Here is a 24,924-nt window from a genome sequence, read left to right on the forward strand (position 1 = left end):
GTTCTGGTATCCTGCGTTATCTATCTCCAGCCTTTCTCTCTGTAGACTCTATCTCTTTATTTTACACTTGACTCTGAGCTGGTGGGATGAGACCTGCAGCAATGTGGTCTCCAATACACAGCAGGCTGAGGTGGATTTCTGCTCCTCCTGGAGAGAAACTGCATCATGGAGGAAATGCTACAGTTTTCCTGAGCTATGTACAGGTGAATCCAACTCAGGGGTGAAGGAAAAGGCTTGTTAGAAAGCTCAGCGCCATCTTTCTGTTTCTGCCCCTGCCTGCTTCCTTCTCTTTCACCCTATCCCTCTTCATTAAAAATGATGGGTGTAACCTGACATCTCACTTTACTGGCGTCCATCAAGATGGAGTTGAGCTGATTTTTTCAGACTGGTTAATAAGTTCAGGAGGCAGGGGAAGGAGAAGTGGCTTATAAAGGGAGAAAGAATACTACTAAGCTTCTTGCATTTGTCTGCACTACTAAATTCTGCAAAGTTTATTGAAACTACAGCTCCCGTTTAAGGAGGTGTCTAATCCAAACAATCCCTTCATAAATGAGGGGCTCTCTGCTTGAAACCCACCATTGTGAGCCATAACCTGAAGCTGCTAACGAGCATTACATTTTACTTTGGCGGACCCTGGATGTCCTTTCATCTGTGTGCTCTGAACTGGACAGCGCTCTGACCCATAGCGTTTCATTGATCCATACACACGTTGGTTTAAAAAACTCTCATTTGATTGGTAAATCAGGCTCAGTCATTGAAGTCTATGTGGATCTGTTAAAGTGAACCTGACAGCTGAGATATGCTGCCCGATACATTGGCACATTTGTCTGGCACTGGCTGTATGATTGCAGTCAGGTATGTTTGACATATGTTGCTCCCCTTGAGTGCCAGGTCTCTCCCTCCGCGCGTGTATTGGGTGGGACTCGTCACTCCAGGGCCGCAAGCGGGGAGAAGCCACTAGGGACCCCCCTGTCCGACTGGCCCCCATATGGCTTGGTCCCTGGCAACATTAATGTGTGCTTCTCTGACTGTGAAGTACTGTGGTGTTCCAATCTTACCTGCTGAGATCATACAGCCAGTGTCCGATGCATGCCGCTTGTGGAGCGGAGCATGGATCCACTGCCCTTTACACAAGGATGAAGCACGGAACACATGCTTTTTACTTCAGTGATCCACGCGTGTTTTATCCATTTTTCACTGATTCATTTCTATGAGTCAGTGAATAAATAAAATTTCAGACAGTTTACTTTCTTCAGTTGCAAAAACAGAATGACAAAAAAATGGATCCAAAGTGGAGGCACTGCTAAAACATAAGAGAAAAAAATGAAGCCTGCCATGGATCGATGTTCTTCTGCCCTGTAATACTATGTTTTACCTGTAGTGGACACTGTTAAGATAAGGGCTTGCTGATCACCCCAGCAGATCTGTGTAAGGCTGAATGTGATGATTAGGGCTGAGCGGACCTGGACTGTAAGTCTGGATCCGCGCGGTTTCAAACAGGGCTGTGGAGTCGGTGCTCATCTTGGTGGAGTCGGTATAAAATGGACCTACTCCGACTCCTAAAATATATAATAAATTGGGTACAGTAGTGCAACACACAATGTGCTGAATATTTTTTCATATGAATTTGGGAAACTTATGAAATGTCCTATAAATGGCTGTTCTATTCCTGATCTAAGGCTACATTCACACACAGCATTTGTGCTGCCTTTTTTGAAGATACGTTTTTCAGCTTTTTAAAACACTGCATCACCTGAAAGGTTTTTGAGCTCATAGATAATGTTTTCAAAGATGCTCGGGTGCCAAATCCGGGTGTACGATCTGGGGAAATTAAAGGAAAAATAAAGAAAACGAGAATTAAGCGAGCGTTTCATACTTACGGAGACACGGTGTCATGGCGGCAAACTGCTTCCGGGTCGCACATTCGCTACCTGTACTGCGCAATAGGCTCATCGCATACACACAGCTTTCCGTGCTTTCCTCGCCTACTAGCCATCCTGTTGTCTGTGATTGGTTGCAGTAAAACGAGCCCCAAGCCTGTGACAGTGTCTGCCTGCAGTCATTGCTTATCGCGACTCAGTCATTGTCTCACAGCCGGCAGTCTTGTGCTATTACCCCGATTGCCACCGCACCAGGGCAACGGGAAGAGCCGGTAAAGCATCGGGATTGTCACATCTAATGGCGGCTGCGGGCTGAGAATTGGCTGGGTGGGACTGCATGTCGTTTTTTTTTTTTAATTATTTATTTAAATAAATAAAAGAATAAAAAAAGCCGCATGCGTTTTTTCGTAGGCCACAATCACACTTGCGAGGGACTCGCGCGTCACATCGCCCGGCACAGACGCATACTCTCCTAACAGGAGTGAGTCGGCCGCATGTGTTTCTATGTACCTGCACACTCATGTTCGGGTGATGTGATAAGAGTCCCTCGCATGTGTGACTGTGGGCTTATTTTGATGCACAGCACAGATAAAGCCCACGGCTGCAGCCCCCAACTGTCGGGCTTTATCTCTGCTGTCATCAGAATATGGGAGACCCTGTGCCGATTGTTCATTTATTCATTTATTTTTATACCACCATACTGCACTGCTTTCCTCGCCAACCGGCCGCCTTGGCGCCTGTGATTGGTTGCAGTCAGTTGACATGCTGCCACTCAGGGTGGGGGCTCGTCTAACTGCAACCAATTACATGCGCCGGTGGGTGGGCAATGCAGTGAATATTCAATGAGGGTTAATTGTGGCTCCGGAAGGGAATGCGTGACCAGAGAGTAGCTTGCCGCCATGACACAGCCGTGCTCCTACTCCCCTATCCCTTCCACCAACGTTTTTAATCTCCGGATTCTGGTCCCCATAGACTTAAATGGCTACCGGATTCAGTTTTTATTTTTTAAATTTAGCAGAGAGCTGTGTCTTGGTTTATTGCGAGTTCGACCAGCTCTAGTGATGACTACACTAAAATGGACACCCAAAATATCAGAGCGATAAAGAAATGGAAGGGTTAGAGATGAGTGAATCCATCCACAACACATCAAAAGTGTCAGATTCTGGGCCGTCCCTACATTTTTTTTCCCCCCAGTGTGAGGCCCTCCCCTACCATGGCCCCATCGCAGCTCTCTGGCCCTCTGCACCAGTGTTCGATTCTTCCTGTTATCCCCTGTCTTAGGCCCTCCCCTGCTGCAGCCCCATCGCAGCTCTCTGGCCCAACATGCCCTCCCTTGCTGTGGCTCCATTGCAGCTCCCTGGCCCCCTGCACCGATGTTCGATTCTGAGGTCCTCTCCTACCGTAGCCCCATCACAACTCTCGTGCCAATGTTCGATTCTTCCTGTTATCACCTGGCCAAAGCTCTCCCCTCTCCTGGCCCCATCGCAGCTCTCTGGCCCTCTGCACTGATGTTCGATTCTTCATGTTATCCCATCTGTGGCCTTCACCTGCCGCGGCCCCATTGCAGTTCTCTGGCCCTCCGCTCCAGTGTTCGATTCTTCCCTGTCTTAGGCCCTCCCCTGGCCCCATCGCAGCTCCCTGGCCTTCCTTGCCAGTGATCAATTCTTCCTATTATACCCTGTCTGAGGCTCTCTCCTGCCATGGCCCCATCACAGCTCCTTGGCCTTCTGCGCCGGTGTTTGATTCTTTCTGTTATCCCCTGTATGAGGCCCTCCCCTTGCCCCAGCACAGCACCCTGGCCCTCCGCGCCGGTGTTCAATTCTTCCTGTTATCACCTAGCCGAGGCTCTCCCTTGCCATGGCCCCATCGCAGCTCTCTGGTCCTCTGTTCCGATGTTTCCTGTTCTCACCTGACCCAGGCCCTCATCTGGTCATTGCTCCATTACAGCTGGGGTACGCAGTGCCGGACCTACAGCCCCTTCTTTGTATGGAGTGATATCTGTACCAGTAGTTGAATTCTCCCCGATCAGTTTAGTGTGACTGTGAGTCTGACCATACTGAGATGCAATCGTACAATGTAAGGGTTTGTCCAATCAGCTTGGGGGTCCAGGTTAATGTATAATTGTCTGCATTCTGCTGTGTACACATTTTCCCATGGTGAGAGGTGGCTCTGTGCAGTGTCTGTAGACCGATGTTGAGCAGTGCCCGCTGTTCAGCCCACATAAGTGGCACAGTGTTATACCACCCAATGTATCTATACAGCAGCATTATAACGCACAGAATTACAATACGTTCTTCTACAATCGCAAAGTGCGATAATTGCAGCTTGTAAAATTTTGGAGATCTCATTGCCGCTGCCCTAGTATTCCAGAAAGCGGTCTTATTATATCAGTGAATAGCATGCAAGCATTGTGTCAGCTAACTAGAGCGTGCAGGGAGAAATGGATTCCTAATCATTAATTAAGATTGTAGCTGAACATACGCAGCCGCCGAGTCAGTGGAGAACTGAAGTTTGCAAGTCTTTTTCTTAGAGCTATTAACAAAACAAATGATTGCTTCCAGTGGCATATGCCAGGTATTAGGCTGCTCCCCTCGCTGCATTATTCCAATTCTTATGCAGCCTGAGTGTACAAGAAAATAGATGAGTCAAGGGGGGAAGCATAAAGCCGAGGCTGGTGATTTATTAGCCATACCTGCCGCTAAACAGCCCAGGATCGCTACGTAGTGCATCAAAAATGATATGTAACAAGAAACATAGAGTCCAACTTTAAATCTATGTATGTGAGCGAACTATATATTAATTGCTAGATTATATATAACTTTTTGGTGTACAAATGGAACCTCGGATTATGAGAATAGTTTGTTCCAGGAATGAGTTTGTAATCCAAATCACTTGTATATCAAAGCAAATTTTCCCATAAGAAATAATGTCCTTTTAATGACTCTATCATAGTGCCTCCCAGCCTTCTCATCACCCCCTACATAGGGCTCCTGGGCTCTTCAGCTGCAGGTACAGCCCTAGGATGGGTTCACACCACCATATTTCCTCCATCCGAGAAAAGCAGTCCGATTATGCTGATCAGACTCTCATCAGAGTGGGACTCGTTTATCCTTTGATGTCGAGAGAACAGGTTCTCCTCCCTCATCCATTCAATCAGTCCATGATGTCATCCAAGTGCACGGACCCATACAACTGAATGGTGGTGTGCCATCCGATTCTCAGAGGCAAATCATGCATGGTGACATTTTTTTTTTCCCTTAGATATCTGCACTGCCTGATTGAATAACATTGGTGTGAGTGCGATCTGATTTTTTTAATGGATAGCACTCGAACCGAAAATACTGTCACCTCCTCGAGCCCTTATGCCTACAACATTGCTGCTTACTAATGATATTCCTATTAAAGGTATACATACGCAGTGTTGACCTCCTACACAGCTGTTTCAGTTAAAGGAGTTTTCGGGGCTTACGGTATTGAGGATGCATCCATTGGCGAGGTCATCATAGCAGACTGGGCATGTCCGAGACCCTACACCCTTACCAATCAGCTGCTTTGTGCTCTGGCGGTGTCCTGATGTAAACGCTTTGAGCAGATCTGCATTTATTATGTAGCGGCCTCTGCTGGCAGTTCCGGCTACTGCAGCAAATGTATTGAAAAGCACTGTAGATCCCGGCTGTGCTCGGCGCGCCTCTGCCCGTGCACTGCCTAATATTCCTGTATTAGCCGCTTGTTTATTACCATGTCCGTGTTACAGCTGGCATTTGTAAAGAGCGCTATAAAGGGACTTGTATCACAAATGGAGAGCAGGATGAAATTTACCTTCCAATTTCTCCGTCTTCTCAATTGTATTTCTTACTTGGAAGTGGAAAGACAATTGCCTGCCTTGTTCCATTATACCGGAGCTGTGTGTATAACAGTGACTATTGTGCGGAGTCAGAAGCCATTGCAGAACAGACTAGTTAAATTAGGTTCTTAATGATTTGCAGCATTGTGTGTACTTTGGAGTGATTCACTTCAAATGGATCCTGACGAGCCGCACAAACAGCCGCCGAACATGTTACATAAGTGTGCGCGGGACGCCCACCGAGAAACATTTATTTTATTAGCTGCAAATCAAGTGTCGGCCTTGCAAATCCACATCTGCTTATTCATTTGTAACTTGAGAGATTTCCACTAGACTGAAAGCAAATTGTTCTGTAAATCTGTCTACCGTTGTAAGACGTTTTATCCTACTCTATTGTCATCCTAATCCACATCAATGTACAAAGACTCATCCCTCACGTCTGTCCCTGTCCCCATGTGGGCCCATTATCTACATATAAAATGAACTAATAAGTACGTATTTTAGTGTTTACTGACCCACATGGGACGTTTCTGCTGTGGAGGACGTAGAAGATCTGGGCTGAAAAACTGTAAAGGCTACTTTACACGCTGTGATATCGGTATCCATATCGCTAGCGAGCGTACCTGCCCCCGTCGGTTGTGCGACACGGGCAAATCGCTGCCCGTGGAGCACAACACCGCTTACACCCGTCACACGGACTTGCCTTCCCTGCGACGTCGCTCTGGCCAGCAATCCGCCTCCTTTCCAAGGGGGTGGTTCGTGCGACATCACACGGCAGGCGTCCAATAGAAGCGGAGGGGCGGAGATGAGCGGGCGGAAGATCACACCCACCTCCTTCCTTCTTTTCCAGTGGACGCAGGTAGGAGATGTTTGTCGTTCCTGCGGTGTCACATGTAGCGATGTGTGATGCCGCAGGAAGCAGGAACGACGAACAACATCGTACCTGCAGCAGCAACGATATTATGGAAAGGAGCGACGTATCAACGATCAACGATTTTGGACGTATTTGCGATCGTTGATCGTCGCTCCTTGGTGTCACACGCTGCGATGTTGCGAACGGCGCCGGATGTGCGTCACAAACACCGTGACCCCGACGATATATCGTTAGCGATGTCGCAGCGTGTAAAGCACCCTTTATTCTTACAACCCATTAGAAGATGCGCTTTAAAGGAAATCTGTCAGTAGGGTCAGCCTTCTATCAGGGCATGTAGGAGGTCATAGGAAGATGAATAAAATAATACCTCCATATCTGCGATCTGATGTCTATACACATTTTTCTTGTATGTAAATGAGCTGGTCCAGGCTATGGGGCCGGTCACTGATTTGTATGAGATTGTGCCTTTAGGGTTTATTTTAAATAGAAGGGGGAGTTACCAGTGTGACACATAATGTGCACTCTCTGCTCTCACTGCAGGACTGTGTGTGATTATAACTGACACATCTGCAGGATCCTCTCAGCTTCAGCCTCCATTTCACAGGCAGACAGGGTTGCAATATTGTTCGCAGATATCAAGGTCTCATTTTATTCAGCTTCCTATGACCTACATGCCCATATAGACGGCTTATGAGGCTTGATCCTACTAACAGGTTCCGATTAAGGATAGCTATCGCGCTGACCCATTCTATTCAGGTATTTCCCTCATGGTGATTTGATACTGGGCACTTGCTTCGGTTGTATTTTATTAGAATTCACAAAAATGTCATATTTATGTCACTAAAAGAAAAGTCAGATTTTTTTCTGGAAATGGTTTGTCTATAGTATCTTGTCCATCATTGAGCATGCTACTGTTAATGGGAATTTGTCATATGTAAGATGAAGACCTCATGCTGCAAGGGTTAACAGATAATTTAGGGCTGCCTGTCTTGTCAAGGTCCAATATGTTGTTTATTTGCTATGATTGTTTAAGCTGCAAAACTTCTCATTGCTTAGACTACAGTTTCACGTGCACACAGTCCGGCATGCCCCCTCCTCTGATTGATGCCTTACTCTCAATGTACAATCTCTATAGAGAGCCTGGTGTGTGTGGCACAGCCTTCCCAGCTCTGCTACATGGCTAAATCTAAAAATTTTGATTGTGTCAGAACGGCTGCACCCAGCAATCTAAAGGCCCCGTTACACGCGTTGATTTATCTTGCGATTGCATGTGCGATCGCACCCGCCCCCATCGTTTGTGCGTCATGGGCAATTTGTTGCCCGTGTCGCACAAAGTCGGTCACCCCTGTCACACATACTTACCTCCCGAACGACCTCGCTGTGGGCGGCGAACATCCTCTTCCTGAAGGGGTAGGGACGTTCGGCGTCACAGCGACGTCACACTGCGGCCGCCCAATAGAAGTGGAGGGGCGGAGATGAGCGGGACGTAACATCCCGCCCACCTCCTTCCTTCTGCATTGCCGGTAGGACGCAGCTAAGCTATGTTCGTCGTTCCCGGGGTGTCACACGGAACGATGTGTGCTGCCTCAGGAACGACGAACAACCTACATCCAGGAATGTGACCGATATTTTGAAAATGAACGACTTGTCAACGAGCAATGATAAGGTGAGTATTTTTGCTCATTAACAGTCGCTCGTAGCTGTCACATGCTACAATATGTCAAACGATGCCGGATGTGCGTCACGGAATTCGTGACCCCGACGACATATCGCCCGATATAGTAGCGTGTAACGGGGCCTTAAGTGTTACATTGTTGGATTCAGGATCTCTTTACCTACATTATGTTGTTCCCAGATGAGGTAGCAAAAACCTGCTGACAGATTCCCTTTAAAGACGTGTCATTGGTTATGTCAGTTTAGTATTCTGCTGCTATTGGGAGACTTCAGAATATCTAGCAGCTCTATGCTATAAATATAGGTGTCTAATGCATGTGATATTCATAGAACTTCTAAATAACTTTTAAGAAATTGCAACCTGTATCTTAAAGAAAATGTCAGCCTACTGTGGTCTGTTCACATGACTGATACACTGTTTGCCTTCCATATACAGGACATCCTCAATAATCTCGACTCCTGCGATTTAGAAGATGATGATCTTATGTTGGATGTGGATTTACCGGAAGACGCCACATGTGACATGGGTTTGTTTCTTTTTTTCGCCATCATACCTTACACTCTCACATGTATCTTTCCAATTCATTCATCTTTTTACAACCCTATTTCCAGAAACTAGTTTGAATGTTGTATAAAATGTAAAGAAAACAACAGTGCAATGATTTGGAAATGTGTTCTAGCCAGATTTTATCCACAACACAATGTAGAACGCCGAGCAGAAGGTGAAATTACACATTTTTTCCATTTTACCTAACAAAATTAACACATTTAGAAATTGATGGCAGCAACACATCTAAAAAAAAGTTAGATATGTGTGAAAAAGTTAGTGGTGCTAATGAAAAATTGCTGAAGGGTCAGTCCTCAACTAAGTCGCATAACTATGTATAAAAATGACTGTTTCCCCGAAAATAAGACCTACTTCCAAAATAAGCCGTAGCATAATTTTACAGGAATTGTGAAGTATGCTTGAAATATAAGCCCTAGTCCAAAAATAACCCTAGTTGGTCAAGGCCAACGTTAGAGGGAGTCAAACTTGGCAGTTCCTCAGGGCCTCACTCTCTTAGGCTACTTTCACACATCCGGTTTGAGCACTGCGGCTCAATCCGGCTGTGAAAACTATGCAACGGATGCGGCGAAAACACCGCATCCTTTGCATAAGTTTTTACATGCGGCCCGTCCGTTTTTTTCCGGTTGCGGCATGCTACTGAGCATGCGCAGTGGAAAAAACCGCATCCGGCCTCCATAGGCATGCATTGAAAAATGCGCCGCAGCGGCCGGATGCGGCGCGATGCGGTGTTTTTTGCCGGAGCAAAAAACGTTGCAGGGAACGTTTGATCCGGCCGCGGCATCGGCTAAATCTGCCGCATGCGGCAAAAACCGGACCGAACGCAAGCCCCTGCGGCACAATACGGCACTAATGTAAGTCTATGCAAAAAAAAACGCAACCGGCGTTACAAAAGCCGGTTGCGGTTTTTCTGCAGAACGCCGTATTGTGCCGCAGAGCAAAAATCCGGATGTGTGAAAGTACCCTTAAGGACCCCAGTAATTTTATTCCGAGGTTCCAGTTGTTTAAGGACCTTTTGATAACTTCACAGTTGTGTGACCAAAGGTCTCTTATTTGCAGAAGTCTAAAAGAACTACCGTATTTTTCGCTTTATAAGACGCACTTTTGTTCCCCCAAATTTTGGGGGAAAGTAGGGGGTGCGTCTTATAATCCGAATATACGGGGGGGGGGTGTACATATATATATACACACACACTACAGAGTCCAGGGGAGGTGGTGGCAGCTCTTGAGCGGTGCTGTGGGGCAGGTGACAGCTTCTCCTGCTCCCGCTCATATAATATGCACAGCCGCTGTCCAGCAGTGTGGTGCTGAAACTGCATCACGCTGAGGGGCTGGAGCAGCGGTGCATATTATATCTGCCTGCCCCCCTGTGATCGCACATGCCCCCTCCCCCTGTGTTAGCTATGGCCCCCGTGCTGCTACCCATAGTAAAATAAAAAACTCTTTACTCACCTCCTCCAGCGCTGATCTCCGGTCTCCTGCTGCTGCTGTCTGTGATAAGGCAAGCAGAGATGATTTCACTCTGCCGTGCCGATCACATGACCGGCCGAGAACCAGGAAATGCAGGAGGCCGGAGTTCAACCCCGAGGAGGGGGACACGATAGACCACAGTGCTGGAGAGGGTAGGGAAACAGTTTATTTTACTAAAAGCAGCAGCATGTGTGCAGCCACAGGGGGGGGCCGTGTGTGCAGTCACAGGGGGGGCCGTGTGTGCAGCCACAGGGGGGGGCCGTGTGTGCAGCCACAGGGGGGGGCCGTGTGTGCAGCCACAGGGGGGGGGGCCGTGTGTGCAGTCACAGGGGGGGGCCGTGTGTGCAGTCACAGGGGGGGGCCGTGTGTGCAGTCACAGGGGGGGGGCCGTGTGTGCAGTCACAGGGGGGGGGCCGTGTGTGCAGTCACAGGGGGGGGGCCGTGTGTGCAGTCACAGGGGGGGGGCCGTGTGTGCAGTCACAGGGGGGGGCCGTGTGTGCAGTCACGGGGGGGGCTGTGTGTGCAGCCACAGGGGGGGGGCCGTGTGTGCAGCCACAGGGGGGGGGCCGTGTGTGCAGTCACAGGGGGGGGCCGTGTGTGCAGTCACAGGGGGGGGGCCGTGTGTGCAGCCACAGGGGGGGGCCGTGTGTGCAGCCACAGGGGGGGGCCGTGTGTGCAGCCACAGGGGGGGGCCGTGTGTGCAGCCACAGGGGGGGGGGCCGTGTGTGCAGCCACAGGGGGGGGCCGTGTGTGCAGCCACAGGGGGGGGCCGTGTGTGCAGCCACAGGGGGGGGGGCGTGTGTGCAGCCACAGGGGGGGCCGTGTGTGCAGCCACAGGGGGGGGGCCGTGTGTGCAGCCACAGGGGGGGGGGCCGTGTGTGCAGCCACAGGGGGGGGGGGGCGTGTGTGCAGCCACAGGGGGGGGCCGTGTGTGCAGCCACAGGGGGGGCCGTGTGTGCAGCCACAGGGGGGGGGCCATGTGTGCAGCCACAGGGGGGCCGTGTGTGCAGCGACAGTGGGCCATGTGTGCCGCCACAGTGGGCCGTGTGCCAGCCATAGGGGACATGTGGCACCACTGGGGGACGTGTGCCAGCACAAGGGGGCTATATTCAATATAAGGTGGCCATATACAGATTAAGGGGGCTAATTTTAGGATGGGGGGCTATGAGGGACATATACCCTATATGATTTGTTAGACGGACACTGGCATTATAAGACGGACCCAATTTATTAAAAAATTCTCTATTCCTTCACCAAATTTGGGGGTGCGTCTTATAATCAGGTGCGTCTTATAAAGCGAAAAATACGGTAAATGGGTGAAGGGTGAGCAAAATGGGAAATTTCACAGGGACCCCGTTCTCGTCTGGGTCTCAGCTTTTATATCATAAGACTGCCTCAGGATCTTTGTGACATCACGTCATGGTACTAGGTTGTCACTAAAAGGTCTCCTAATTGCAGGAATGTAAAGCTGAAGAGGAGACAGACTAGTAAACACAGGGTTTGGAGGGTTATGTTCATGTTCCAGAATGTAATATGACTGTATTTGAAAAAAAATTGGTGATTTTTCTTTTTTCTGTTAACCCCTTCACGACCAGCCGATTTTTCGCTTTCCGTTTTTTTTTTCGCCATTCTTTTTCTGAGAGACGTAACTTTTTTATTTTTCAGTCAATATGGTCATGTGAGGGCTCATTTTTTGCGGAACGAGCTGTACTTTTAAATTAAACCATCAGTTTTACCATATAGTGTACTGGAAAATGGCAAACAAATTCCAAATGCAGAAAACTTGCAAAAAAAGTTCGATAGCACTATGGTTTTTGAGATATTTTATTCACTGTGTTCACTATATGGTAAAACTGATGTGTGGATGTCATGCCTCAGGTCAGTTCGAGTTCGTAGACACTAAACATATATAGGTTTACTTTTATATAAGGGGTTAAAAAAAATCTGAAGTTTGTCCGAAAAAAGTGGTGCACGTTTTACGCCATGTTCCGTGACCCGTAGTGTTCTCATTTTTCGGGATCTATGGCTCAGTGACGGCTTATTTTTTGTGTCTCGAGCTGATGTTTTTAACGGTACCATTTTTGCGCAGATGCTACATTTTGATCGCCTCTTATTGCATTTTGCGCAAAAGTTGTGGCGACAAAAAAACGTCGTTTTGGCGTTTGGAATTTTTTTGCCGCTACGCCGTATACTGATCAGATTAATTGATTTTATATTTTGATAGATCGGGCGTTTCTGAACGCGGCGATACCAAATGTGTGTGTATTTTTTTATGTTTTTAACCCTTTAATTTTCAATGGGGCGAATGGGGGGTGATTTGAACTTTTAGGTTTTTTGTTTTTTTTTAATTTTTTAAAACTTTTTTTTTACTTTTTTTTTTATTATTTTACTAGTCCCCCTAGGGGGCTATTGCGATCAGCAGTCTGATTGCTCTGCACTATCTGCTGATCACAGCTATACAGCTGTAAACAGCAGATACGCTCTGTCTTTTTCACTGTGCAGCGGGCACAGCGAAAGTGAAAGCAAGTCATGTGTAGTACAGGAGTCATCACATGACCCTGTGCTACCATGACAACTATCGGAAGTCACGTGATCGCGTCACTTGACTTTCGGTATCGGGCGGTAAGTAAAAGTTTACTGCGATCGCGCTTATAATGACGCTGTCACATATTGACAGCGCCATATAAGGGGTTAAACGGCACGAGCAGATAACGATTCTGCTCGTGCCTAGCAGGCACACATCTCAGCTGTGAAAATCAGCTGAGATGTGTGCCGATAGCAGCATGCTGCTGCCAGCAGACCGCGGGCAGTAAGGTTATGACCGCTAGGACGTAATTTTACTGCCCGCGGTCGTTAAGGGGTTAAAGAATAAATGTGGATTGTTGTTCATGGGACAAAAAAAAATAAGACATCCCCTGAAAATAAGCCTTATGCGGGCTTCACACGGTACGATCTATCGTGCGATTGCATGAGCGATCGTACCCATCCCGTCGTTTCTGCGTCACGGGCAACTAGTTGCCCGTGGCGCACAAAGTCGTTAAACCCCCGTCACACGTACTTACCTGCTGAGCGACCTCGCTGTGGGTGGCGAACATCCACTTCCTGAAGGTGGAGGGATGTTCGGCGTCACAGCAGCCAGCCAATAGAAGCAGGGGGGGCGGAGATGAGCGGGATGTAAACATCCCGCCTACCTCCTTCCTTCCACATAGCCGGTGGGTGCATCGGGACGCAGGTAAGCTGTGTTCATCGTTCCCGGGGTGTCACACGGAGCGATGTGTGCTGCCCGGGGTACGAGGAACAACCGGTGCAAAGTAGAATAAACGTTTTTTTTTAAAAAATGAGAGACCTGTACACGATTCGCGATTCGTAACCGATTTGCGATCGTTTACAGACGCTCATAGGTGTCACACGGGACGACGTCGCAAGCGATGCCGGATGTGCGTCACGAAAACCGCGAGCCTAACGACCTATCGCACGATAGATCGTCTCATGTGACGCCCGCATAAGCCCATCTTTCGAAGCAAAATATAATCTAAAACCCTGTCTTATTTTTGGGGAAACACGAAACATGTGAGAGAGGCAGAGTCTCTCAGAAGCCAAAATGGTCAGACGTTCACCAATCTGTGAAAAATTGTGTAAGAATTTCAGGATAACGTTCCTCAACAAAAAAATATTGCCGTTTTTGAATGTGCAACCATCTACAGAACATAGAAAAACAAAGACCAAGTACAGCGAACCTCATAATGATCCTAGTGTACATGAACCCCATAGAATACATACAAAAACTTGTGAACAAGGGGGGTATTTTTCATGTTTTTTTGGAGTAAGAACTACTGCACCACAATTGTAAAAAAAAAAAAAGTATACAGTTTTTATTATTACAAAAAATACAAAATACTGGAAATCACATGTGATTGCAGTTAGTGATTAGACATAGTTAAAATCCAATTAAATGAGACAGAGAAAAGAAGGTCACAGGGAGGGAGACAGGCTACTCCTTAATTTCTGTGCAGGGAACAGGATAGTTAGATTATATCCCAGACGGCCATATAAATAACCAGAGAAACATAGGTATATCCCCTAAGATTGTAGAGTAATGGAGTGCTTATACATGAAAAGTAACCAACAGGATAAGGTCCAAATCAGGGCCTGAACACAATGGTATGTAACACCACCAGCGAGTACATAGCATAATCTCAAATAAAGAGAAAAAAAAATAAAAAAAATCATACAATGGTGGAGATTGGCACCTGAAGGACCTACCTGTGGTATGTATGGCACCCAAGACTGGTCTCCCGTTGAAGCACCTGCAAAACACGTGTCGGGACCGGGTCCACATGTGAGGCTGACAGACTCCCCTCCTTGGGTGCCATAATTAAATTAAGGGGTAGCCTGTCTCCCTCCCTGTGACCTTCTTTTCTCTGTCTCATTTAATTGGATTTTAACTATGTATGTCTAATCACTAACTGCAATCACATGTGATTTCCAGTATTTTGTATTTTTTGTAATAATAAAAACTGTATACTTTTTTCACAATTGTGGTGCAGTAGTTCTTACTCCAAAAAAACATGAAAAATACCCCCCCTCGTTCACAAGTTTTTGCATCTACAGTACATAATATCAGAAGATTCAGAGATTCTGGAGAAATCCATGTGCACAAGGGACAAGGCTGACATTGGATGCTTGTGATCTTTGGGCCTTCAGATGTAACTGCGTAACAAGGTATGATTTCGGTCTTGCAAATCACTGCATGGGCTCAGGAATACTTCCAGAAATCAAAATATGTACCGTATTTTTCGGATTATAAGACGCACTTTTCCTCTCAAAAATTTGGGAGGAAAATGAGGGGTGCATCTTAAAATCCAAATATAGCTTACCGGGTGAGCCAGCGCTTGTCAGTACGATGCTGTTGTGTGCATCGGCTCTGCTCGGCGCGCGGCTGCTCTGTTCTGTTCTGCTTGGCGCGCGGCTGCTCTGTTCTGCTTGGCGCGCGGCTGCTCTGTTCTGCTCGGCGCATGGCTGCTCTGTGCGGCGGGCCATCATTCTGAAGATGTCGGCGGTCAGGGATTCAAGTCACCGGCCCCGCTCAGAGCGGCGTCACCAGCCCCGCACAGAGCAGAGACCAGTGAATATCTGGGCCTCCTGTATCATTGCCAGCATCACCAGACTCCAGTACCTCTCCTGCCTCCTGTGACCCCCGCTCCGCTGCTGCCCCTTCTCCTTGGTAAGATACTACCAGATTATAAAATGGACCCCATATTTTTTTTTTCACCTTTTTTTTTTTTTCTCCAAATTTGGGGTGCGTCTTTCAATCCGGTGTGTCTTTAAAAAACGAAAAATACAGTATCTTTATTCCATCTGTTTAAAAAAAAAAAAATTAAAATCCATGATAGGAGGAGATGACATCCTGACATGCTTCTGGCTTTGCCACCCTTAGTCATAGATTATTCTGATTAAGGGCGGCAACGCCAGAAACACGTCAGAAGGTCTCATCTCCTCCTATCATGGATTTTAATCTGTTTTGAAACGCATGGAATAAAGATACCTGGTTTTTTATACCTACCTTTTCCAATCCAAACGTTTTCTTCTGCGGCATTGTCATACCGATGGCCAGCAGTCCTTTTGGATTGAAGTGGTGCTTGAATTTGAGCGTTCTCTCTGAAGTGGTCATCGTGAGGCAGTATTTTTGCGATTTCTTTCCAGAAATCAGGCTCTGTGAACACAGATCACCGTGCAATCCACAAATGCAAGTTACAACTATATCATACAAAGAAGAATCCATAGAGCAATACATTCCAGAAACAAAACTGCCTTCTCTGAGCCAAAACTCATTAAAAATCGACTGATTCAAAATAGATAACGGTTCTATGGTCAGATTAATCAAAGTCTAAAATTTGTTATGGAAACTACGTACACCATGCTATTCGGACTCAAAAAAGAGGGGCCATCCAGCTTGTCAGCATGCAGTTCAAACGACTGAATCTCTGTAGGTATGGGGTTACATTAGTGTCAAAGAATGGGCAGCTTACACATCTGGAAAGGCACTATCAATGCTGGGCATTATATAGAGATTTTAGAACAACCTATGCTCCCTTCCAGACAATGTCTATTTCAGGGAAGGCCTGGCATATTTCAGCAAGACAATGCTAAACTACATATTGCATCCATCGCAACAGCATGACTTTGTAGAAGAGTGATGCTGATTAATTCATCACCTGCAGGTTTAAATGCTTAAATGTTTAAATTTCCCTTGAAAAAAAATGTCTAACTTTCACCTTGTGATCTGTCTTCTATTGTGAATGTTTTTAAGAGCACCATTGATTCCATGGTGCTGTACATCAGAAAGAGGTTGGTTACATGCAGAATACAAATTAAAAAGAACAAATGAACATTCACCAACTGGAACAGAGGGGTAGAGTGTAAAGCCCTTACATACCTACTGTTTACAAGATATCAGGGAAGGACCAAGTCTGGAGTTATGGGCAGCTCTTGTGGTGATGAGGAGGCGGCGGGCTGTTTGCAGACTGTAAGCTTTTTTTTTTTTTTTTTTTTAAGAAATGGGTGTTCAAATTCTGTTGTGGAATCGAACCTTTTGTGGCACAGAATTCCAGAGGATGAGGGATACTCGGGAGAAGTCTTGGATGCAAATGGGTGAGGAGCGAAGGAGGTTTTGGAGATGACATGCGGAATGATATCAGGAGGTTGTTTCGGAGATATTTGGAGGAGACAGATTATGGACAGCTTTGTAGGTCAATGTTAGTAGTTTTAACTGGAGATGTTGAGCAATTGGGAGCCAATAATCTGATTTGCTGAGCGAAGAAGCGGTTGATTAGCAAGGAGAGAGGTGGACTAGTTGGGCAGCAAAGTTAAGCATGAACTGGAAAGGTGTGAGACTGTCTGCAGGAAGGCCATAGAGGAGGAATATTGCAGTAGTCAAGGCAGGAGATGATGAGGGCATGTACTATTAGAAGATTCAAGGCTGAGGAAACAATGAATTATGGAAAAAAAAATAAGTTAGAAACGGCAGGAGGTGGTAAGTGCTTGGATGTGTGGTTTGAAGAGCAGGCCAGATTCATGGGTTACTCTGAGGCAGCTAACTTCCAATACAGGGAAAAGCGTGATGTCATTTATTGTAATTAGAGATGAGCAAACTGTGCTTGTACCGAACACAGAGTTTACAGAAAATAGAGTTCGTAGTTTGGGTGCTTTTTGTATGCAAACTTCTCACACGAGCATCACTGTGCTCAGGTACGCTCGGTGCTCAGCCAAATGTGAGCCACTTGCAGTGTTTCATCAGGTCGCAGTGGAGGAGACAACAGCATGATCTGTTAGAGTGTGCACCCAAAAAAAAAGTAAAAATGGAAAAATCACAAACACCCACCCTAGAAGTGATTTGTTTATGGCTGGCTGCATGTCGGCTAACATCCGAACTGACCAATTATTGACTTCCATTGGGGTTCAGGTCAAGTCAGGGTCCCAAACCGAACTTTTTCAAAAGTCCGGCTGCACCCACCAAACCGAATTTCCATGGGTTCGCTCATCTCTAATTGTGATTGATCAGGTAAGGAAGTTTAGGGGATATAGAGGGAAGATGATGAGTTTGATTTTATCCACATTGAGCTTTAGGAAGCATGATGAGAAGGATACACCTGATAGACACTCTGGGACTCTGGACAGCAGAAAGTTGTCAACTGGGCCTGAAAGTTAGATCTGAGTGTCATCAACGTATAGATAGTACTCTAAGCCATGGGTATTTGAGTTGTTGCAGGCCAAAGATATAGATTGAGAAGAGTAGGGGTCCCCAAAGCAGAACCTTGAGGGACACCAACTTTGAAAGGGTGGGATGAAGAGGTAGTATGGAATTTGGAGATGCTACATGTGCAGATTTTGAGGTATGAGTAGATCCAGGAGAAAAAGGTCTTTTCAGGCTAAGGGAAGAGAGGATCTGTAGAGTAGGAGGGAGTAGTTTAGTCACTCAGTCAAAGGCAGAGGACAGATCTAGAAGGAGGAGTAAATTGTCTATTATCTTTGGTAGTAACTCATTTGTAATTTTGGTTATTTACTTATTTATTATGCATTGCTTATATAGCACCATCATATTCAACAGCGCTTTATAGACATGGGCATTACTGTCTCCATTGGGACTCACAATTTAAATTCCCTCTCAGTATGTCTTTGGAGTGTAGGAGGAAACTGGAGAACCTGGAGGAAACTCACAATAACACCGGGAGAACATATAAACTCTTTGGTGGGATTTAAACCCAAGGACCCCAGCGCTGCATAGCAACAATGCTAATCACTGAGCCACCGTAGTTAGGGCACGTAGTTAATGGAGGTATGAGGACAGAAGCCAGATTGTTCTTCGTCAGTAAGCAAGTTAGATGAGAGGTGGAAGGAAAGTTCAGTGAGGACATGCTGTTCGATGTGGCTACAAGTGATTCCCAAATTATTCTTTTTTCTTTTTTAATTTACATTTTACAGTGTCTCAAGATTTCTGGAATTGTGGTTGTAATTTGGTAGATGGCTAAAAAATGTTTGCTGACATAGTGAATGAAATGTCACATTCGCTTGCGTAGAATAGGAAGTAATTCATAGACCTAGGCTACAATGTAATTTACCGGTGTGAATGTCCGATTTTTCACTTGTTTTCCTGCACAGCAGCGTTCTCAACCACTTGCTGTTTAGGCAACTGCAACAAGTCCGGATTACTTAGATGGGCTGGACTGCAGCTCCCTGCAGCGTGTGGATGAGAGCAGCGCTGTGCAGACGAGAAGCCAAAAGTACCTTGTCCATGCTCCTTATTGTAATCACAGTGGCCAGACTTAACTCCATAACATAGGAGTGAATACCTCTAAAATTGAAGACCTGCTTTTTTTCTACTGTGTATATTCTGCATTTATACTCATACTGGGATAAAAAAAGCCCCATCTGCATGTTTTTCTCACTATGTGACATGAAATAAGAATAAATATTTCCCGTTTTAGGTCAATTAGGATCCAAAATTATTTATATTTGCCAAATGCCAGAATAATGAGAAAAAGAGAGAATGTTTAAGGTATTTTTATTACTTTCTGCAAATTCAAAAGTTTACATACACTAAGAGCACTATGCCTTTAAACCATATGGGACAGCCCATATGATGATGCCATGTGTTTGGAAGCTTCTGATAGGTTTATTGCAACCGTCCAAGTTAATTAGAGAGACACCTGTGGATATATTTTAATGCACACCTAAAACACACTGCTTCATTGTGTAGAATCATGGGAAAGTCAAAATAAATCAGCCCAGATCTCAGAAGAGAATTGTGGACTTGCACAAGACTGGTTCATCCTTGGGTGCAATTTCCAGATACCTGAAGGTGCCTCATTCATCTCTACAAACAATTATATGCAAGTACAAACAAGATGGGAATGTCCAGCCATCATACCGCTCAGGAAAGAGATGGGTTCTGTGTACCAGAGATGAATGTGTTTTTGTCAGAAATGTCCATATCAACCTAAGAGAAAAAGACCTTATGAAGATACTGGCGGAAGCTTGTAAGATTGTATAATTATGCACAGTAAAACAAGTACTGCATCAACATGGGCTGAAAGGAAGAAGCCATTACTCCAAAACAAACATAACAAAGACAGATTAATGTTTGCAAATGCACACAGGAACAAAGACCTTAATTTTTGGAAACATGTCTGGTCTGATGAAACTAAATTGAACTGTTTGGCCATAATGACCATTGTTACAGTTGGAGGAAAGAGGGAGAAGCTTTGAAGCCTAAGAATACCATCCCAAGAAATATTGGGGTGGTAGCATTATGTTGTGGGGTTGTTTTGCTGGAGAGACTTGTGCACTTCACAAAATAGATAACATCATGAGGAAAAGAGATTGGGGCAATACTGAAGCAACATCTCAAGACTTCAGCCAGGAACTTAAAACGGGCAGAAATGGGTCTTCCAAATGGACAATGACCTGAACCACACTGCCAAACTGGGTATAAAGTGGATTGAGGATAACAAAGTCAATGTTCATCACAAAGTTCTGATCTCAATCCTATTGAAAATTTATGGGCAAAGCTGAAAAGGCCACTGTGAGCAAGGCAACCTACAAACGTGGCTCATTTATACCAATTCTGTCAGGGGGAATGGGCTCAAATTCCTACCAACTATTGTGAGAAGCTTGTGGAAGATCATCCATAACGTTTCACTCAAGTCATACAGTTTAAGGACAATAGTACCAAATACTAATGAAATGTATGTAAAGTTTTAACTTTGCAGAAAGTAATAAAAATGACTTCAAACATTTTCGCTCTCTCTCAATATTCTGGCATTTGGCACATAGAAATAAATAGCTGTAGTACCCGGTGTTGCCCAGGATAGTAACTGGTTCTCTCCCAGTCTCTGTCTGTCTCCCACTCTGTCTCTCTACGTCTTTCCCTGTCTGTCTCTGTCTCTTTCCCTGGCTGCATTGTGACATGCCAATATTCCATTCAAGGGTGTGGCTGCGCAATGTGACACACAAACATTCTTCTGAAGTTCTGGCTGCATTGTGGCTCCCAGCTCCATTGACGTAAATGAAGGCAGGTTTTTTGGTACATAACCATAAAAAGTGGGGTTAAAATTTCCCCTCAAAATATAGTCTTTGATGTTCCCTGAGTCAGATAGGGTGTCTGTGCACAATTTCGTGATTGTACATGCGACGGTGCGGATTCCTTTAGCGGACATACATACACTCAGCTTTATATATTAGATTTTGGTTCCTAATTGACCTAAAATGGGAAAGGTTTATTCTGATTTCATAATAGGATAAAGAGTTGCACACCAGTCACAATGTATAGGGGAATAATGAAAAGCAGAACTGCTATGGGAATACTAGACTGAAAAATACAATGGACTATCTGAAAAAAGTGAAAAACATGAAAATGGTATGTGCATAACTGCTATGAATAATAGGAATGAGAGATGTTTAGCCATTGTACTGGTCAATGCAAAGGAGCCCCAATGGTCCTTTGCTTCCCATACAGAGCAAGTTGTTTAACTGCAGGTGAGGTTACACGTAGGTTAAGGACCCCAAAAATAGAGATCACCTTGGCGATTGGTTTTGGGGCTCCTTTGCATTGACCAGTACAATGGCTAAACATCTCTCATTCCTATTATTCATAGCAGTTATGCACATACCATTTTCATGTTTTTCACTTTTTTCAGATAGTCCATTGTATTTTTTAGTCTAGTATTCCCATAGCAGTTCTGCTTTTCATTATTCCCCTATACATTGTGACTGGTGTGCAACTCTTTATCCTATTGTTTAGTTGTAAATTTTTGAGTTTTACACCTTGTTCACACCATGGTGTTCCAGACGTACATTCTTTAATTATTCTGATTTCATGTCAGTGAGAAAAACATGCATATGTGTCTTTATAGATAGGGAAACGTCTGGTTTCATTTGTATAAGAGAGTTGGAGTCATGGAGTTGGAGTCGAAATTAGGGAAATTGAGGAGTTTGAGTCGGAGGTTTGGCTTACCGACTCCACAACCATGCAAAACATTTGCAGCCTTTTTATGCTGTTTGGTTTATACTCCCACATGGCAGCCTTCTTATGCTGTTTGGTGTATATTAACACATAGCAGCCTTCTTATGCTGTTTGGTGTATATTCACACATGGCAGCCTTCTTATGCTGTTTGGTGTATATTCACGCATGGCAGCCTTCTTATGCTGTTTGGTGTATATTCACACATGGCAGCCTTTTTTTACTGTTTGGTGTATATTCACACATGGCAGCCTTTTTGTACTGTTTGGTGTATAGTCACACATGGCAGCCTTTTTGTACTGTTTGGTGTATATTCACACATGGCAGCCTTCTTATTCTGTTTGGTGTATATTCACACATAGCAGCCTTTTTGTACTGTTTGGCGTATATTCACACATGGCAGACTTTATGCTGTTAGGTGTATATTCACACATGGCAGCCTTTTTGTACTGTCTGGTGTATATTCACACATGGCAGCCTTTTTGTACTGTTTGGTGTATAGTCACACATGGCAGCCTTTTTGTACTGTTTGGTGTATATTCACACATGGCAGCCTTTTTGTACTGTTTGGTGTATAGTCACACATGGCAGCCTTTTTGTGCTGTTTGGTGTATATTCACACATGGCAACCTTTTTGTGCTGTTTGGTGTATATTCACACATAGCAGCCTTCTTATGCTGTTTGGTGTATATTCACACATGGCAGACTTTGTGCTGTTAGGTGCATAGTCACACACGGCAGCCGTTTTGTGCTGTTTGGTGTATATTCACACATGGCAGCCTTTTTGTGCTGTTTGGTGTATATTCACACATGGCAGCCTTTTTGTACTGTTTGGTGTATATTCACACATGGCAGTCTTCTTATTCTGTTTGGTGTATATTCACACATAGCAGCCTTTTTGTACTGTTTGGCGTATATTCACACATGGCAGACTTTATGCTGTTAGGTGTATATTCACACATGGCAGCCTTTTTGTACTGTCTGGTGTATATTCACACATGGCAGCCTTTTTGTACTGTTTGGTGTATAGTCACACATGGCAGCCTTTTTGTACTGTTTGGTGTATATTCACACATGGCAGCCTTTTTGTACTGTTTGGTGTATAGTCACACATGGCAGCCTTTTTGTGCTGTTTGGTGTATATTCACACATGGCAACCTTTTTGTGCTGTTTGGTGTATATTCACACATAGCAGCCTTCTTATGCTGTTTGGTGTATATTCACACATGGCAGACTTTGTGCTGTTAGGTGCATAGTCACACACGGCAGCCGTTTTGTGCTGTTTGGTGTATATTCACACATGGCAGCCTTTTTGTGCTGTTTGGTGTATATTCACACATGGCAGCCTTCTTATGCTGTTTGGTGTATATTCACACATGGTAGACTTTTGTAGTCTGCTAATTAACATGTTTAAAGCTGTTTTTCACCTGATATCGCAATAAAAGCTGCACACTTTACTAAATAGATCTAATAGATTTATCAATTCAAGTGAGAATGAGTGTATAAGGCTAAGTTCACACATCCTGTGTTTTCAATCCGTCAGGTCCGTCAGCAACGGATCAGTCATTTTCAAGATGTCAACTGATGCAACTGATGTGTTTTTCACAGGATTCCTTTCACAGGAATCCTGTGAAAAAACGGATCAGTTGCGTCCGTTACATCCGCTGTGCGTCCGTTTTTTGACGGATCAGTCATGATCCGTCTGTGTTTGGGACAGCCCAGTGGGCGTGCCAAGCATGCTGGGCATGCTCAGTAGAGCATGACGGAATCCTGCGCTGGATTCCGTTGTAAGACGGATTACGACGGAATCCAGCACCATAGACATGCATTACAAGCTTGACGGATGGCGACGGATTCCTGCGCGTCGCGTTAATTTTGACGGCCCGAAAAACGTTACATTCTGCGTTGCTCCCCGCTCGGCGGTCAGTCAAAAACGACGGACCGCGACGCAGCGGATGCAACGCAGGGTCATCAGTCGCAATCCGTCACTAATAGAAGTCTATGGGGAAATACAGGATTCCTGCAAAATATTTTGCAGGATACCGTAATTCCCCAGGGCGACGGATTGTGACTGATGCAAAACACAGGATGTGTGAACTTAGCCTAAGAAAGTTTAACTCAATCTCCCCTTGTCTAGTGTTTGACAGCTCCCTGGTGTTCTTCCTCGTGCTGCTGCGATCTCATGCTGCTCAGTATAAGCTGCCTCTGTCAGCCAGGATGGGTGAATGGAGACATAACATACTTGGACTTATGAGTTATTCATTCTATTGCTGGACTAAAAAAAAATGATCATCTTATTATCAGGATTATAAAGCTATTGTGATGGGGACCTTCAAAGTAAATATACCAGTTTCATCAGGTTTAAAGGCCATGTTTCACTAAGCGACATCGCTGCTGAGTCACGTTTTTTGTGACGCAACAGCGATCTTGCTAGCAATGTTGCTGTGTGTGACATCCAGCAACGACCTGGCCCCTGCTGTGAGGTCGCCGGTCGTTGCTGAATGTCGTGGACCATTTTTTGGTCGTTGCTCTCCCGCTGTGAAGCACACATCACTGTGTTTGACAGCGGGAGCCAACGATCTGAATGTGCAGGGAGCCGGCTTCTGGCAGCCTGCGGTAAGCTGGTAACCAAGGTACATATCAGGTATCCAAGCAAGGCGCTCTGCTTAGTAACCCAATGTGTACCATGGTTACGTGTGCAGGGAGCCGGCTTCTGGCAGCTGCGGATGCTGGTAACCAAGGTACATATCGGGTATCCAAGCAAAGCGCTTTGCTTAGTAACCCGTTGTGTACCATGGTGGTTACGAAGCACAGCGTCGTTACACAGGTGGCTGGTGGCTGATCTCTGATCGCTGTGGAGATCTGCCTGATTGACAGCTCACCAGCGACCATGTAGCGACGCACCAACGTTCCCTGCCTGGTCAGCTCGCTGGTGGGATCGCTGGTTGCGTCGCTTAGTGTGACGGTACCTTAAGAAGGGCTTACATGTATGTAAACACTGTCTTTGCACGGTCCGCATTTTAAAATTAATTAAAATACTTTATCAAAGTATAGAGATTGTAATGTGAAATCACTTTTCTTTTTTCTCACACTATTGC

At 45.4% G+C, this 24,924-nt stretch overlaps 1 protein-coding gene across 4 annotated transcripts in view; it reads left to right on the top strand.

Annotated features, from left to right (window-relative positions):
* CCSER2 (coiled-coil serine rich protein 2) overlaps positions 1 to 24,924 on the top strand; it is a 230,710-nt gene that overhangs the window by 101,075 nt on the left and 104,711 nt on the right. For all 4 annotated transcript variants that reach the window (XM_075348981.1, XM_075348982.1, XM_075348979.1 and 1 more), the window contains exon 4: positions 8,709 to 8,799. In XM_075348981.1, coding sequence (XP_075205096.1) covers positions 8,709 to 8,799 — 91 coding nt within the window. The remainder of the gene's footprint in view (positions 1 to 8,708; positions 8,800 to 24,924) is intronic.

The sequence above is a fragment of the Anomaloglossus baeobatrachus genome, chromosome 5 (genome assembly GCF_048569485.1).
Source record: "Anomaloglossus baeobatrachus isolate aAnoBae1 chromosome 5, aAnoBae1.hap1, whole genome shotgun sequence".
NCBI lineage: Eukaryota > Metazoa > Chordata > Amphibia > Anura > Aromobatidae > Anomaloglossus > Anomaloglossus baeobatrachus.